Below are 18,007 nucleotides of genomic sequence, written 5' to 3'. Positions count from 1 at the left end.
AAATTGAGGTTTGAAACGTTACAAATATGGCATCTAAACATATCCTAATATTCTAAGTATGGATTTATTTCAGAGTGAATATTAAAATTACAAAAATATGAAAATATAAATTAAATATTTATATTTATTTTATAAATATTAAATTTTAAATTTACTGAAACATGATTTTTAAAAAAATCATTACAAATGTAATTTTTGTTATAAATATTTCGCTCTTTTAGAAATATTACGATGTATGAATACAAATAAATCAGCTAACCTTCCGTTCTTCGCCAGTGCAAAGTGAATTGCGTTATTGGTGAATTTCCAGTAAACGGAAGCGACCATGAAAATTTTACTGTTCTGCTAGTCACTTCCTGAGCTTCTGTGTGTTCCGGTGGATCAGGAATATCTGTAATAAAGTCAGAAGAGAAATTCGTATATCCACATGCGTTTCTCAATATACAACTAATTCTTGTGCAATGTACTAAAATCGCTTTATTTTTAGGAATGTATTTATTTAAATATATCAACTAATTTCAATGTATAAATATGATCTTTCAAGAGTTGACTGAAATTTAGAATTACTTTCTAAACTAAAAATAAATGAAAATACAAGCCATTTCATGATCATGAATTTTGTATCTCACTGGTGTACTACAGAACATCATAATAATTATGCTTAGCTCCTTTCAATGAAGAGGCAAATTCTGTGATAAGATAGTACTGACTACAGAAAAAGGGTCGAAATGATTGCTAATTACATTTATCCCTAAAATGATGATTAATACCACCTGGAGGATACCACTTATGTTTATTAATACAATCAATTTTAGCTGTTATGAAAGTTTTGTATAAAGGACATTTAAATACAACATGAAGATAACATACGATTGTCAGCTTGGCCCACTTGAAAACTGAATCCAATATTGCTATTTTGGTGTCATTGCATTTTATTATGAAATCAAAAAGGTTTCCCTTTTATTTTTGTTATCACGTCACTAAGCGACCAAACGTCTACTGTGAGTAGGGTTTTACTGTAACGGTTTTAATAAAAAAAAAAAAAAAAAAAAAAAGATCAGATCATCTCGTAAGTCTCTCGAAGTAATACTTCATTTACTTTAAAATAAAGAAAGAGTAGAAAACGAAAAGTAACGTCAAAAACATTTTAAACCGATTCCATTAATCATACTGAACTCTCATTTTAAGGTTGTTAATAGGATGCGTTAATCAAGTCCAGGACGCGAAGAACCCACCCGGATAAAGGCCTTTCAACTGATGGCGAGGTAGCCGGACTCATATGGAGATGGAAGGGCTTTTGTCCGCAACTCAGTGTTTCATTCCAGAACCGGTCAAAGAAGAATGCATGAGGTTGCCAGACATAGAAGTTAATATCTGCCGTAATAGGGCAGATATTAACCGCCCTATTACGGCATCAATTAGATTTTTAGGAATGCCAGTTGCTTTGTTATGACAGGCTACTGAGTCCAAACATGAAGAATATGTTGAGATAAATTGAGTCAAGGGATCCTTCGTTACAGTGGCAATCTTTAAAATATAAAGTAAATAACTCCGATTGAACGAAGGCAGTACTCACAGGTAAAAGCTTAACGCCAGTTGTCTATCGTATTTAAAAAAGGGCAAGATACGCATTAAGTTTGCGTATTTCCGAATGTGTTAGCGGTTAAATAACTTACCTTGGACTGTCAGTTGTATATTCAATATATCTTCTCCATAATTATTTTTAGCCACGCAACTATACAACGACGAATCTCTTCTCTCCACTTTATCGATTGTTAACTTGGCCATTTCTCCACCTTCAGTTTCTTCTTTAGTCAGAGAATATCTGTAAGAAATAAATATATTTCTAAACTAATACTGAAATAGAGTAACACTGATTTAGTTATTTCACTGAATGTCTACTTAAATTCTTATTTATTTGTTTAAGCAAATAATGCATTGCGAACTTTTAAGACTCATTATAATACTTCTGGCAATAATGTAGAAGCAAAAGTGAGTCACTTAAGATTTTTTTTTTTTTTTTTTTTTGGAAGTTTGAAATTATTTTATTTTCTTCTGTCATATGTCTGTAGTATTGGTTGTCGTGTCGGGCGAATTGACCTTACGGACTTGACCATTTTCGCTCTTGCCCATTACTACTACTATACCTTAAAGCAATAATTATGCCAAAAGAAACGATAACACAACCGAATATTTAAAGGTCCTAAATAATAACTTTCTAGCATCATAATCTCGAATCCAAATATTTTGTGATAAAAACACGCATCTTACGCATTCAAGGCACATTCTCTATCCATTTACATTATTAGTGTTAACAGCCGAAAGAGTCAGCTGTGCAGCTTCCTTTAGGGACGTGTTGTTGTTGTTCTTGCTGCTGCTGGTAAAGCACATACGAGTACATACTATAGTCGGTTTATTACGATGGATGAATAATCCTAAATAATAAATAAAGAAAGAAATAAGTAATCGTCACACAAAGATTTATGAAATCCAAAAATCCTACGTAAATAATCTAAATACTTCGATAAGTCGGAAAGCGCAACGCTGATGGTTCTAGAAAGGAAATAAACTAAATAATAATGACAAAGTTTGAGATTTTATTTTCCTAACGTTTCTATGCAGGAAGAAAGGAAAATTCATTAGAGATAAAATCCAAAGATCTACTAGTTAAGCGTGAAACATACATTTCACATTCGAGTAATACAAATGTAAGTAGAAGATAAAAGTAGACAGTGAAAAGTTATAGTACATCTAATGAACAAGCTTGTTATGGATGATATACAATTGAGATCAGATATTCTGTTCATAAATTTCCCGGTCTGTTGAGGTGGTTGGCTGAGTTAAGTGCATTTGTTATCTAACAGTGGTCTGAAGCTGTTTTTCCAGCATTATTTCAGAATTTTCTTGTCTCAAATTCTTAGCCAATCGACTGCTACCTCCAGCTATATTAGCCCACCCACTGATAATATAGCCGGAGGTATGAAAAATGATCCAACTTAAAAAACTACGATTTTTTACTGTTATTTATGTTTATAGATGAGTGAAAGTCATATCAAGTTACAATCATATAAAAATGATATCTTCGATTATTACGCTAAACTCAGATTTCATTTTATGAGTTTTGCAGCAAAGAGACCTATTAAGCATTTTCCACAGACTGCAATGGCTACATCTTCATGTCAATCACGCCTTGTTTAGTCCATGACTGGTGCTAAAAATGTGCTGAATACCTGGACGTTGATAATTGTTTAATCTGTAAATTTAGTTCACAGTTTAGATGTCTTCTACACAATTCTAGTTTATAGTTCGGATAATCTTTAAATGTTATTCTAGTCACTGTAGTTAGAGAAACACATTGAAAAATTATATCAGGAAGTAGTATGGAAATTATCCGCCCTCGCATATTATTTAGTCTCTTAACCAAAAGCAGGAATCAGTTACGACTACATAAAAATTACTTAACCTCATTGTTTTTCACTTGAAACATACCCCAATTGTAATTTGATATTTAAACAGTTTGTATGTAATTATTTCTTATTCTCAATTAATACGAGCTTATTCTCCTTCACATGCTATACGTTTCAGTAAACATTCTGCCTTCCAGTTGTCTTCTACACTACACTACACGAGAGTACAGCTGATAACATAGAATTCAAAAGTTGATAGGCAAATTCTGTTATATTGTTCTGCAATGTACTAGACTTCATTCATCCGCCTAATTAGGTTGTTTATGATGTATTCATTAACATTTCATGATACTATGACCTGAATAAGCAAATTTTCAAAAATTCAATAATATGTTTTTATTTCATAAACATGTGAAAGAACTCAATATTTTCAGTAATTTCAGTTTACTGAACTCTATTTGTTGAATAATAATTCTACTATGGATTCTTTGTGGAATTCAATGAATTCTTCTATGGATTCATAGAGTGAAGTAATCTAAATTACTACGTAGTAGCCTCAATTCACCAGTGATCTGAAGCGACTTAGATAGCAGGGTTTCAGAATTTAATACTTAGCTCGCCAATGGCTAATACTAATATAGTCTAGTTTTACAAGCTTTTCGGAGGCTACATTCTAATAAAGAAAAGTAATGTGTATGAGAGAGCAGAATGTCTTCGATTTATGAAAAATCAAGAAATATACCAATGTCGGGGAGCTCTACAATAAATAAGTCTTTATAATTTTGAAATGTTCGACAGCAATAAATCTTGAATCAAGTACAGATGTAGCATAAAACAAATGATCTTTTCAAGCCAATATACCATAATTTTCAATTGCAATGTAAGGGAATGTCCAAGTTATTCTTCCATTATCGCTACATCAATGATTGCATATCTTAAATGACACCCCAAATGTTCTATTATAGTAACGATATCGCTTTGTAGGAGCACAGTTTTTTTTATATTTTTTTAGCATTGAGGAACAACTACTGAGAATAGCAAAGGAGTGAGAAGTTGCTGCTTTATTTCTTAGACTCCATTAAGTGATGCGACTCATTTTAGCCGATCCAAGATACCCATCTCAATACCTATGTAAAATTATCAGACAGTGGTGCATTCACTTACGCTAGATGATTATATTTGTCTTTCGCAACTAATTCAGCTCGCTAATAAAGAATTTAATCACTACTTATCCATTTCTATATATAACAAGAATAGACAATCAACTAAGAATGACCTCTTGGTTCAACATCTTGCTACCCTGTGAGAATAGATCACGTATCTGTCCAGTAAATGCTTTTTATTTCTTATTCATCTCGCTTTCTCATCCGCATGTTTCCCATGAAATACAATCTGTATTCTCTCAATGGAAGCGATTACCTGATCGCATGGATATGTACGAATGTCCACATCCATGCGATCAGGTAATCGCTGATTTCATCATTCCGGTTGTACAATCCGGTTATTCTGCTTAACGTAAGGTAAAAGTAGCATGAAAACTATAGGTTTGATAGCTAAAACATGGTTTTTCGGATTATCTGATCCTTAGTTCACACCCACAGTATTAACGGCATAGATTTTTTTTTTCCCTGTCAGACTCATAAAAATCTGTCCACAGACACTATTCCATGTCAACCGTTAGTTTCTTTATTCCAGGCATACTACATATCGACTTTACTGTACTGCGTTGATAGCTTTCCTTGCTGGTAATGGATTTCAACAGAAAACAGGAAGGAAATGTTGGTGATCGGGAATTTTTCTAGTTTAAGTAGAGTTGTTGAAAAGACTTGCAAGTTTAGTAAAGTGAATATTATTAAGCCATATTACAAGATTATTACAGGAAAAAGAGTTATAAATACAGTGAAGATGAAAGAAACCTTATAATCCGCAAAATGCAGGGAAAAATTGGAAGATGTTAATCATCAAAAATAATTCCAGATGTACCTGTTACGAAAGAGGTCATCTGCTGCGTAATTCGGATTATCTAAGGGTATAAAAAACGATCTAAAGAACCAAGGAACGAATTTGATGTTTAATGCCATAATTATCCAATTGAAGAACCTTAAACAGAAAATATGTTTCGCATCGGCCTTGCTAATGAGGTTTAGGTATATTAATAATCTAATTGCGTGATGGTAGCCATATGTTCCTTGCTGTATCGAACTAACAGAATTATGCGTAACTTCTCATTCAGCTAGTACAAATGGTTTACACTTGTCTTTCTAACCTTCAATATCTGTTTCTCTAATCATGTGTTCATAGACAACTTTTATTGTCCTTTCTTCTTCTTCTTCCTTGAGAAATGTATCGAAAATTTCATTAAAAGAGGAGTCCATTGAACTGAATATTTAGAAATGAGATAATGAATAAATCTAGTCAGTTCTCATTTCTCTCGGAGACAGGAAAATAAAACCAAGTGTAATATATTAACCAGGTATCTCTTCAAAAGATTTTTTCCTAGTTCAGTCATATTATTTCCAACTCAGTGAAATGGCAGATTTTTAAGGTCCTAAGACAGATTCTCATCCCACATCCTGTATCATCTTGGAATAGTCATGTGGAATTAATTCCAATCTCACGGATTTCGTTTCAAATATCTGGAAATTATTCTCATGGTGCTTTGAAAATGAATTCAATTTTTTTCTCTGCCTTCATTTAGTTAACGCAGCTTATTTTTTTATATACTCTTGCTTTGTAATATACTGTGAAAAATATTATTAGAATGTTAAAATGGATTTAGAAAAGGACCCACTACAAGGAACGCAGCTTTTTGTTTTTTACTTATAGAAAAAAGAAGAGAATTAATATGGAAACTCATCTGTTTATGGATTATGAAAAAGCATTTGACAAAGTAACAGGATATATACTGTTTTATATATCACAAAGAATAAATCACCTAATATTTTACCACGTGCAGTACTGAATATATACAAAATAATAAAATAAAAATAAATGAAAAAAATGTATAAAAAACAATCTATAAACCAAAGAGTAAGAGAGGAATGTCCTCTATCTCCAATACTTTTTAATATTTATATTAATGAATATTAATTTACTGGAACACCTTAAATAACCAAGTATAGAAATTTTCCAGAATAGTAAATTAAATAAACTATTATTTGCACATGATCAGGTAATAATATCAGACAAGGAAGAAAATTTACAAAGAGCAATATATAATTTAAACATTACAGGATTTAGAATGAAAATATCCATAGATAAAACTAAAATAATGACATTTTGTGGACAAGTTCCAGTTAGAAGTAAAATAGTTATTAATAAAATAATAGACGAGATAAATAGTTTCAATTATCTCGTATATGGAATATCATATGAAGAAAGATGACAAAAATAAAAACTTCAAAATTTTTACAGATTATAGGTCTGATAGGTCCCGCAATCCAAATATTGTAGAAAAAGAAGAAGAAACACGCTTGAAAATATACGATGCTTTAGCAGTGTCCACATTATTATATGGAAGCGAAATCTGGGTAATAAAGAAGATAAAGAATAAAAACAGATTCATCAGCATAACTGCAAAATAAACATTAGACAAAAATGAACGAAGATATTTAAAAAAATAAAAATAAAATCAATACAAGAAAAATTAAACAATTACAAACATTACAAACAAAATTGGATGGAACATGTAATCCGAATAGCCAACACCGGATATCCTTAAGAATTAATAAAATATAAACCAACTGGAAAGAGGATATTAGATGAATAATGATATCGGAAGAGACCAATATGGTCTATATTGGTAATTGGGATTATGGTAATAACACTTTGTAATTTGTTCAGATGTACTCATCAATTTCATGTTACTAACCTATTTATCTCGATCCTTATGTTTTGTATATTACACTAACTCTGCTCTACTCTACAACCTTATTATTGTAATGGATTATATATATATATATATATATATATATATATATATATATATATATTGTTATCACGCAGTATATCGGGGCTCAGTGGGTTTAGTGATATCTGCCACGTGGGCTCTGCTCTCTGTCAAAGCAGCTTCTGTTGCATGCCTAGCTTCACTTTCGCTTATTATGTTACATTTTTGCTAAAATATTGTTTCAATGTTTAAAACCAACGCATATAATCCGAACTAATTAAAAGGCATATGAAATACATAGTTGGTATAGAAAAAAACTATACATTTTCCGTCTGGTCCTTGAAGTACTTTGCATTCAAATGTTCTAAAAAGTTGCACATTATTGGTTGCTATGATTTTTTTACCTCCAATAGAATTGAAGTCTATATACTAGTTTTGATAATGCACTCTAATTCATTATTCAACTGAAAGTGCAGCCTTGCAAAGCTACGAACTATTATTCACATTATATAATGCACATTATGAATCACTACTATTTCTACATTAATTTGAGTAATTGTTGGAATGGATAGTTTTCTGCTCTCTCCAGCAAGAGGTTTTAGGTTCGAATTTCAGAGTATCATGAAAAATTTGGAATGTCAAAAGGTAGAGATGACTTTCATACCTAATGGGAAACTACAATCTTATTTATTGGAGGCGAGAAATATCTTAAAAATATGTTTGATCTATTAAATTACAGTTACTACATCCGCCTGTGAGTCAGATGCAGTAACTGGTAATCAATGAGCAAGAGATGATAAAGGATAGAGTATTTTTTAGCGCTGACAGAATAAATAAGTTATGCTGGTGGGGATACTATTAACCATATCATGGTGAAATGTTGCTACTGGCCTGGCTGTTCATTTTCTGGGGATGAAGAAATGCATCGCGAAATAATCCTGATGAGTAATAAACAGTAATTATTAAATAATTAATTGGATAATTTATCATCCAAATATTGATTGGATAGTAGACAAAACTCATGATAAGAAGAAAGGAGAATTTATTGAGCTGTTTCGAGACTACTTTCTCAAGTATCATGTGAAAGAAGAAGCATGTCTGGGACAAAGAATTATATTTAATCTAGCGTCAGTTAAGGATGCGATTGTTTTGCCACCAGCTGATGACAGTGATCATGCTGTACTGACCTGGTGAGTAGCCAACTATATGGATGTTTGAATCGGGACAGGTTATATTCAAATCTCGAAATTATGAAATGTTCCTGAGAATACAATGCCTGGTTCCATGGTATCAGTTGCTGAATGAAAAGGATATCAGCAGTGCATGGGAAGCTTTGAAATGATGTTTAAATGACGCGGTATCTGAATGTGTCATTAAAGTTTGAAGAACAGGTAGGATGAGAATGAAATCGATATGCAATCTCTATCATTAAGCAAGAGATCCATAAGAAAAATTACAATGTGTAAGGAATATCATAAGAATAAGATTGAGAAAAATTATGAAATATACAAAGCTCAGGGCAGAAAAGATAAAAGTACTATACGGAAAGCTAAGTTGGAGTATGATAAGAACAGGCTAAATGAAACTCAAAAGAATTTTATCATTATTGATGCAAATAAAAGAAAGAAAAACTTTACTGAATGCAGACGGTATCCTTGTAGCAGAAGCAGACACGATAACTCAAATAATCATAATGATCGCTCACTTCGCCAAGATGTACTGTATATCAACCTGTTTTATGCAACATAGTGCACAGTTCCACCACTACACTGGACGAAGAAATACGAGTAGAGGAGTATGAGAAGGAGGTTCTAGAGCTATTGCACAACCTCGATAAGAATTCGTCATGAGAAAGGTGAGATATCAACACGTACTACTTGCCATGTTCGTACCCTTGACATGTTCATATAATTTGAATCATCTCAGGAATGGTAAACTATTCACTTGGATAAGTGGATGATTGAGGACAGGTCTCAGAATGTGCAGGATGTGAATTTGTCAGTTTTAAGTTGCCAGTGATGTATTCCAGGGGGCTTCCCCCTGGAATACACCACTAGTCAACATAAAACTGACAAATTCTTGAACCATTGTTGTTTATATATTAATGATATTCAAAACGGTCTGACATGAGATCAACTGTTTGCTGATGATGGAGAGAAAGGTAGAGCAATCCAATCAGAGATGCTCCTAATATACTCGTATAGCAATTATAGGGCGATTTGAGAAGGCGATAGTAAACGTAAAGTTATGCACTTTGGTGTGATGCGATATTCAGCAACATATTATATAGGTGGGATTATGCTTGGTTCAATTGACGACTCAAGAAATCTTGCAGTTGGTGGATGGAAAGGTAGAGTTCAAAGGTCACATTATAAAAACGTATAACACAACTTATTGGAAAATTGCGATGTTGAAACGAACATTGATCTATAGCGATATGGAAGTCATTTTGCCTCTTTCAGGGCCTTGATACCATCGTACCTGGAGTGCTAGGTGCAAATTTGGTTTCCTGGGTTAGAAGGGAATAAGGAAGCTGTGAAAAGACTGCAAAGAAGAGTATGTGTAAGAACTTTGTAACTACAAAGATGATATCGGGAATATGGAATGTAGACTACGAAGATAGATTGAGAGTGTATGGACTGTAGACAATGGTTGACAGCAGAAAGAGAGTTGATTTGATAGAGGTCTATAAATTTATGAGAGGGCGTTATATCAGTCGATAAAATATTTCATTATATGGAAGGCGGGAAGAGGACAAGGAGACATTCCGTGGAAATTACGCGCGCGCGTGTGTGTGTGTGTGTATGTGTGTGTGTGTAGCTAAAAAGGAGGAAAGAGCTACATTATTTCTCTTAAAGACCGTGAGTTACTCTAGTATGAATGTGTTGAAGGGAAGGTATGACAGTTAGTCTTTGGTGATATATGGCCTCCCTCAACGAGTCCTTGGCTTCATGGAAGTATAATAATAATAAACAACGGTTTCCTCGACATGACATAAAATCAAAATTGTTATGAATTAATGGCTAAAATATCTCTTTTTCCCACTACAAGGAAACTATTTTTAAATAAACAAGAGAACCCCATATACTCATCATTGAAAACTACAATCAGCAAACATAGCAGAAACAAAAATAAATTTAGGGATTTGTAGATTAGATTGGAAGAATAGATTTGTGTCGTGCTGTTGTAACCAACTAGCATGTGACGGCGGAGTAGTCGTATATTGAGGATTGTTAGGACTTCGAAATCTGTATCGAAAATTTTGATACACTGAACGGGAATGTCCGCAGGATCATTGAACCAGAGATTGTTGACTCTTCATAAAAATGCGGTTTGAACGTTTTTGGGGAGAGGAAGAGAATTAAGTGCTGCTCGAGCAAAACCTTAAACAGCAATTAGGATGCCGTTCTCCGTCAAAGTTAGAGAACCTCTAAATTCGTTCTCTATTTTGGGGTTTGCACCATATACTGAACAATGCGTGTGTTGCATAGTGGATATTCCAGTCATTCTTTAGTGGCTGCTTTTGGAGAGAAAAACTACTCCAGCGAAGCAGTACAAGATGAATACACAAGAAAAATGAGTCGAAGTATGTGTATATTAGTGGATACGGAAAAATAATTAAAATGGAGTATAAATCCATAGCTCAGTAGTTATAGACGAAGCCCTTTGGTAGGAAAGGGTTGGGTTCGATTCCCGTCAGTGAAGTGAGGAATCTGGTCTCTTTCGACGAAAGGTGAGTTAGCCGGTCTCATACGGAGGTGGGGGTTTTTCGTTCCCCAGAACAGACAAACCCCGTGAACACACGCATCTACGGACATAGGACACACCTGGAGGTGTAGGGGTTACCACCTTATCGTCGAGTTACGGTTGCAAGTTCCAAGAATAACCTCGACAGTGTAATAAAAGTAGAAGAGGAGGATTAAGTCAAGTATAAATCACAGGTTTGAATTAAGAGATAGAAAGAAAAGTAAGATAATCAGTTAGTGAAGAAAATATAGGTTTCAAGTGATAACTGAAATAAAGACATATCTAATAAATAAAATAAAATTCCCTTGCAAAGAGGTGAAGATGGAAGCATTCCAAGAGTGCAAGTAGTAATTACCCCCCCCCCACACACACACACAAAAAAAACCTCTTTGAGAGATAAGTTCAGTGGCATTTGGAGAAACGAATTACGCAAGAAATTAGAACGATTGCAAGCCGTGTGTAGGTTGATAACTAAAATCCAAAAGCTCTGCGGTATTAAATTATTTGATTGGATTAATTCGAAAACTATAGACAGTGGTCGACCTAAATAGGACTGTGGTACGTAAGTTTCTATTATAGACGTAAGTGAACGTTTTATCTTGTTAAAAGAGTAATAATTTGCTTCAGGAGCTTACCTCTAATGAAAAATTAAAAATGCAGATGCTGCGGGACTATTTCGGTTCTACTGCACAAAGTAAGTTGCCTCAAAACCTGATGCAATGTAGTTTTTCTCTCGCAGCCAACTCTTGTACAGATTAACGGAGAGGAAAGGTGACTTTTTTGTCTTTAAAAATCGTTTCCTTCTTTTATCAAGTGAGAAAATTGATAAAAGAAGGAAACCAAGTTTCGTACTTCACTGTTTCCTCTGATAAAGTAAGTTACATGGCCGCATAATATAACCATGGGGTTTTTACTGATAGCTTGACATCATGTTCAAAACTTGCTTTAAATCCCAGAAGAATCATTTCCAGGACTTTGAGGACAAGTATAGCCATGAGGATTTAGCACACATTCCCTCTGATAGCTGCTCTCCGGGAGATTGCATATGTTCTCCAGGAGATATTTGATTATTGGGAGCAAAACTGGTTTTTAGGAAGAACTACCTTGTCACTTCTGGGCGACAGTCGATACATCTGTTGGTTGAGGAGTCTTTATAAAATTTCCCCTAGAGTCCTGGACGATACTTTAACCTAAGCCTTTCCAATGCACGTATAAATTCCCTTATTAGACTGCGCTACGATCTCCGACAGACGAGTGAACAGTATTTCCTAAGGTGACTGATAGGCTGTGCTATTCACGAGATATACTTTCAAAATGTTGGAATGGTAGTGTTATCTGCTTATTACCTATCTATGTGTTTCTTTGTTTATGCCATTATAAAAGCAGCTGGATATGTTTTCTTACAAATAATTATAAAGCAATTTTGTAAGATAGAGTGAGAGGAATGTGTATGGGGATTTTTACAAGCGTAATTCATTGCATTATGCTAAGTTATAGCATGCGTCGGATGCCAAAAAATTTATGGAATGGGATAAAAATCTCCTATTGTAAGCGACTTTAAAAAATGTTTCTTTCGATTAAGTATGAGTTCTCTATATTGGTATTGATCACGTCATATGAATATTAAAGAGAAATATAAATCCGGTTTGCGAAAATGAAGTTCTGTCATGAAATATATTCAGTCTACTGGAAATAAATACACATCATTATATACCCACGTATTCTACAGTACAGCATTGCTAACATAATATAACTGCAGTTATTAAATGCTCTTGTATTTAAATTCATAGGAGTTCTGTAAGTACTAACTTACCATAGTTACGAAAAATTTGTCATTCTGTAATTTAAAATATCAAATACGGCTTGGGAGAAGAACGATGAAGTGCGACTCATTCTTTGATATATTGATGAAAAGATTATTGGTAATGTGTTTCCCACTGTTCGTTTCCGCAGGTTTTAATGGTATTTAATCTCTCGAAATAATTTCAACTTACCTCGAGTCTAAAGCTGAATCAATCAAAATACCGTTCTTCTTCCATGAAAAAGACATGGGTTTGTCACCTTTGACTTTGCATTTCACGACATGTCTCCCTCCTTTCCTTGCTGTTTCTACTCTGAATTTGGATTCAAAATGTGGTCCACCTGAAATATAGAAATTCTGTTAGCTTGTTTACATGGTAACGTAATCTCGTATAAACGTTTCAACAATTCATTTAAAAACTGAACATTTTTCTTTCCTTTGATGAAATCTCCATTTCCAGACAATCGATATCCTTTCCCAATTATGTGCATGTTTATGATCACACAAGATTACTACTTTATCAAAATGTGATCGTATTCTATCCCCTTCCATTTAGGTGATTTCATTCAAAACAATGCATTATGCTAGTGTATTGTAGATTTTCTTTCTGTATTTCAGTGCCATGTTTGTCACATAGAGCATCCGTTTTCTACAGGTTCTATAAACATGGAATCAATAAAATAGAAATATAGATTTTCCCCGTGTTGCCACAGCGCCATCAGAGAAATAAAGGTGTAATGACGGCATTCAACAGTAAACAAAAATAACGTTTTGCATAACTTTGCCTAAAATCTATCACTCGAGAAGTGTATTGATAAATTTCAAGCAAAGTTAAGTGCAAAAGTTATTTGTTCAGCGTTGAATGTCGTCATTACACCTTCCTTTCTCTGATTATTGTTGCCTTGTATAACATCCTATATTCATTGTTTAATACACACATATCAGCCACTGAGTTAGAAACCTTTATGCAGATATACGTAAACGTAAATCTGCATAAAGGTCAGGTGCGTCATCACGTAAAAAGAATCAAACTTGGTGTCAAACTCTTGAGTAAAACATTGATTCAAGGAGGGAGGCAAGTAAAGAAAAATTCGAACTTCATGTGCACACAAGAATTCAAAAGTGCAGCACTGAAATACAGAAAGAAAATCCATAATACAGTACCATAATGCATGGTTTTGAATGAAGTCATAAAAATGAAGAAAGCACATCGAAGCTTCCTACAGTAAGTCAGCAGATGTCCAGGGAGAGAATGCGAATACATAACATAAGAGAGAGCCAATGAGTATGGAGACGTAGTTAAACAGAAGTAATGGTGAGAGTACAGCAAAACAAGCATCATGAAAGTGGCAAAATATTTTAGAATATAACACCAACTCTGAAAGGGAAGAAAGTACTGTAGAAAGAGGCAGAAATTGATGAAAAATGAATATATTGTATAATGTATCTAGTCTGGTGAGCCTATACTGAAAGATAATTTAATGAGATAAGCAGTAACAGAATTGTAGTGGGAAAACAGAATTTTGCATTTCATTTCTTGAAAAGAAAAGTGCATTAGAAACCTGACATGTGGAAGGAAATAGACTAAGATTTGGGTGAAGCGATAAGATGTATATACAAGATATGATAATATTGGAGTATTGACAAGAAACAGATTTATTTAAAGGCAAGTTGTTGGTAGGAGATTAGTAATTATGTAAATTTAATCATATAGTCATGGTAACCTGTACAACTGTCGAGAGAAAAAGAGAGTGTCAAAAATTTGAAGGTTTATTAGCGAACTTTGGATTTTATCGTACAAAATTTGTTTGGTTACTAAGATGGAAAAATACTATTCTTTCTTCTGATAAAATACACACAACAAGAATTGGAGTCTTTCGGCCTATTTTCTGGCTTATTACAATCTTTCTTGGAAGAGATAAACATAAAACTACGTTAGCATTATTTGATATATCATCAACAGTCAGAAACTAAGTCAGCAAATACTTCTATCGCTAAGAACAATGAAGGGAGGAAGTGTCTGCTGCCACAAACAATTAGCCCAGGTAACTTTATCACATGCTACAGCGATACCACAACCAACTCCAGTATTATTTCGTTTATAGATCTATGGTATTTTTCACTTTTTTTTTTCAGTGTCCTTTCTTCTGTTAAATATTCGCATCATTAATTTCGGGGAAGAAATTAAATTCAGTTTAGTGTATTCTTAAAATCACGAATTGCTGTAAGCATGACGAGGAAGTTTCTTTACCGGATACACTAGATGAGGTCTATTTTAATATACAACATAAATGAGTTTGTTTTCAATCTCGATTTATTTGAATGATATTTTGATCCTTTTAGGCATAATAAAGTAAAGCTTTTAGAATGCGGACTTTTATACTAGTCATTCAGAAAATGCTATAAAACTAAAAATTAATTGAAGAGCTGCTTCAGCTCCCTGTGGAAGTGGAAATTTTAAATTTGGAAATGTCGGTGGTTAGTATTACAATGTGGCATGGAACTATCTGTCTTTCAACAATTAATTCCTGAAGTAAAGACAGATAAATAAAAGGCGCCATTATGTGTCATCACTGTTTCCCTTATAGTATTTAGGAAAAATAGATTTGGTCTTATTTTAAACTCGCATTAGCTTGTTGCAATTTAAACTCTCGAATTTTATCTCTAGAAATTAAAGACTTTGAAATCTTTTATAAGGATGAATTAATTCTCGAAGCTTTATTACAGAATCGATAAAATATTAATTAAATTAAGAAATATAATTTCTTACATTTCAGAATAGCTGACGGTGTGTTAATTATGCATTTACTGTAGTATAATTAGAGATGCTGCATTTCCATAATTTAATTTTCGCAGTTATTCAAAATGCTCATTTCAAAGTATTATACAAAAGGACTTAAGTGGAACACGAAAAAAATATATTATTTAACAACTAAACTATATAAATATACGCCAACATTTCGCTATCTCAAGCCAATTAAAAGTTATTCTAAAAATTTCGACAGGAGTTTAATTATAAATATCACGACCATTATGTATTTTCATATTAGTAGAGTCATTTCAAATATCCTTTACCCTCGCATATAATTAACAGAAATACTAGAAGAAAACCTAATGGCAGACGAATGTACAAAAGTGATAAAATATCAGTAAATGTGGAATGAACATTAATATTTTGGTTTTAAAAAAAAAACAGTCACTAACGCAACTTAAGTTTTTTTGTTTCTTTCTTATAACCGAAGAGGAGATTGTAGTAATAACTAGAGTATTTGTAAAGCTTTTTTTAACTCAAAGGTCAGTGAACTTCAAGATGCATGTCAGTTCTCAAAAACCTTTATTCAAATGCGTCTATTTGTGGTCAAAACTGAACACACAAATTACTTTTCGAATCAAAACGCATGAGCCTGAATAAAGTCAAATCTCTTATATTTCGCTAATAATTTCTGCATTCCATAGTTAATTATTTCTCGACTATTAAAGAAATATGTGCATGTCACTTCGATTTATATTCTTTAAACTGATAAAGTGAAATACATTCTTATGTCGAATAGTATCTCCTAACCTTATTTCTATATTTATTTATTTATTTCTATAAATCATTTTCCATCAGTTTTTGATAATTCTAAGACCGTATTTAATACAAATGCTTTATTTATGTACCTTCTGACATCGCAAAACTCTCTAAGAAATAAAATATTTAGCTTTGCTGGCTCATTAGTGCAGTGTGATGTGCCTATATGCTTATTCTTAAAACTGCACAAGAAATGTTCTGCACCATCTTAATAACCGGCTGATAGTTGATATCAAAGTATGTAAATAATCGATTCATACGATTTTTAGAGAGAGAGAGATGAAATCAGTAACCATTGTAAGAGACAAAAAAAAATAATTAAAAAATAAAATAAACTTACTTTGTACGCTGAGCGTAACTACCGTGCTAAGGCCTGCTCCAACACTGTTGCTTGCTTCACAGAGATAATACCCAGCATCGGTTTCCTCTATACTTCTAATGATTAAGGAGCCATTAACAAGTATGTGAATTCGCGAACTGCTCACAATTGTCTTGTATTGTTCTGGTGTAGAACCTGAAATTTCCAGAAAAATTAATAATTTTAATTCAGAGATGAAGCGAATATCAAACTGTTTAAGTAATACCTTTTAAACTTAATGTTGAATTAAATCTGCCAATGTGGGAACTAATTGCTCCAAGTTCGCAAAACGAAATCTGCATAACTAAAACCGGAAGACTAAGATATCTATTAAAGTTAAAGAAAGCGTTCAAGTTATATCTTAGTAGTATTTAATTGACGTCGAACAATTCTCCACTGGATCATCATTCCAGCAGATGCCTTGATATTTATTCCATCGAATGTTTTAATCGAACACGGGAGCAGAATTCATTTTTTAAATTTGTATTTCAATATTTTCAGTCATTTTTCGCTGGAGTTTCTACACTGCAGCTGCGCTTAAGGCTTTCTGCATCAAATGGACATTAAAACGACCGTCTTCTGAAATCGGTTTTTAATTCTCAGAGGCATTCGTAAAGAATTTTTAAAGTCTCAATGATCAACAAGGATTAAAAGTAAAGATTCAACTATTTCGAAACTACTTAGAAAGTTCAAAACTATAAGCCTAAGATGTTAATATCATTCCCCTTTTCGAAAAGAAACTGCGACTCGCTGTGCATTTCTAAATATTCAAAAAAGAAAAGTGACCTTATTGCCTTGGCGAAAAAGTTTCGCAAATTTCCATAAATTTAACGCTAGTTTAGATTTCTTTTAAAAAAGGAATGTGGACACCGCACATACCTTTTTGATGTCTCACTATAAAATGTGCGATTATTTCTGTTAATATTCTATAAAGAAATAGTGCGTGCAGAGGTCGAAGCAACATCTCAGGAGTACGCCTTTCGTAACATGAGAAATGGTTTGTTCGGGTTATCTATTTTCTGACTATTTCATCCGGACGTACGTGTCATCAGGATAAACTACACTCACCAGCATATCGCATTGTTGTAACATCGTTACAATCATCTCATAGGAAGGAATGCTCTAACAGCATTCAACAAGCTTGCAAAAGTTATTATAATCAGAGAAATCTATTTTCCTAACCGGTTCATTATTTCTTTTTCTTTGTCAGTGAAGACGACATACATTGTCTCTG

The 18,007-nt window shown here is 33.2% G+C and overlaps 1 protein-coding gene across 1 annotated transcript in view; it reads right to left on the bottom strand.

Moving 5' to 3' along the window:
* The window catches only part of LOC150094600 (cell adhesion molecule Dscam1-like), a 229,002-nt gene that overhangs the window by 56,477 nt on the left and 154,518 nt on the right, over positions 1 to 18,007 (bottom strand). The window contains exons 10-13 of the mRNA XM_090411601.1: positions 16,756 to 16,929; positions 13,038 to 13,185; positions 1,677 to 1,825; positions 260 to 391 (exon numbers count right to left, since the gene is read on the bottom strand). Coding sequence (XP_090267727.1) covers positions 260 to 391; positions 1,677 to 1,825; positions 13,038 to 13,185; positions 16,756 to 16,929 — 603 coding nt within the window. The remainder of the gene's footprint in view (positions 1 to 259; positions 392 to 1,676; positions 1,826 to 13,037; positions 13,186 to 16,755; positions 16,930 to 18,007) is intronic.

This window comes from Typopeltis vanoorti, chromosome 21 (genome assembly GCF_054136105.1).
Source record: "Typopeltis vanoorti isolate ZY-2024b chromosome 21, IOZ_Tvanoo_1.0, whole genome shotgun sequence".
Lineage (NCBI taxonomy): Eukaryota > Metazoa > Arthropoda > Arachnida > Uropygi > Thelyphonidae > Typopeltis > Typopeltis vanoorti.
This window is presented reverse-complemented; position numbering and strand designations above follow the sequence as displayed.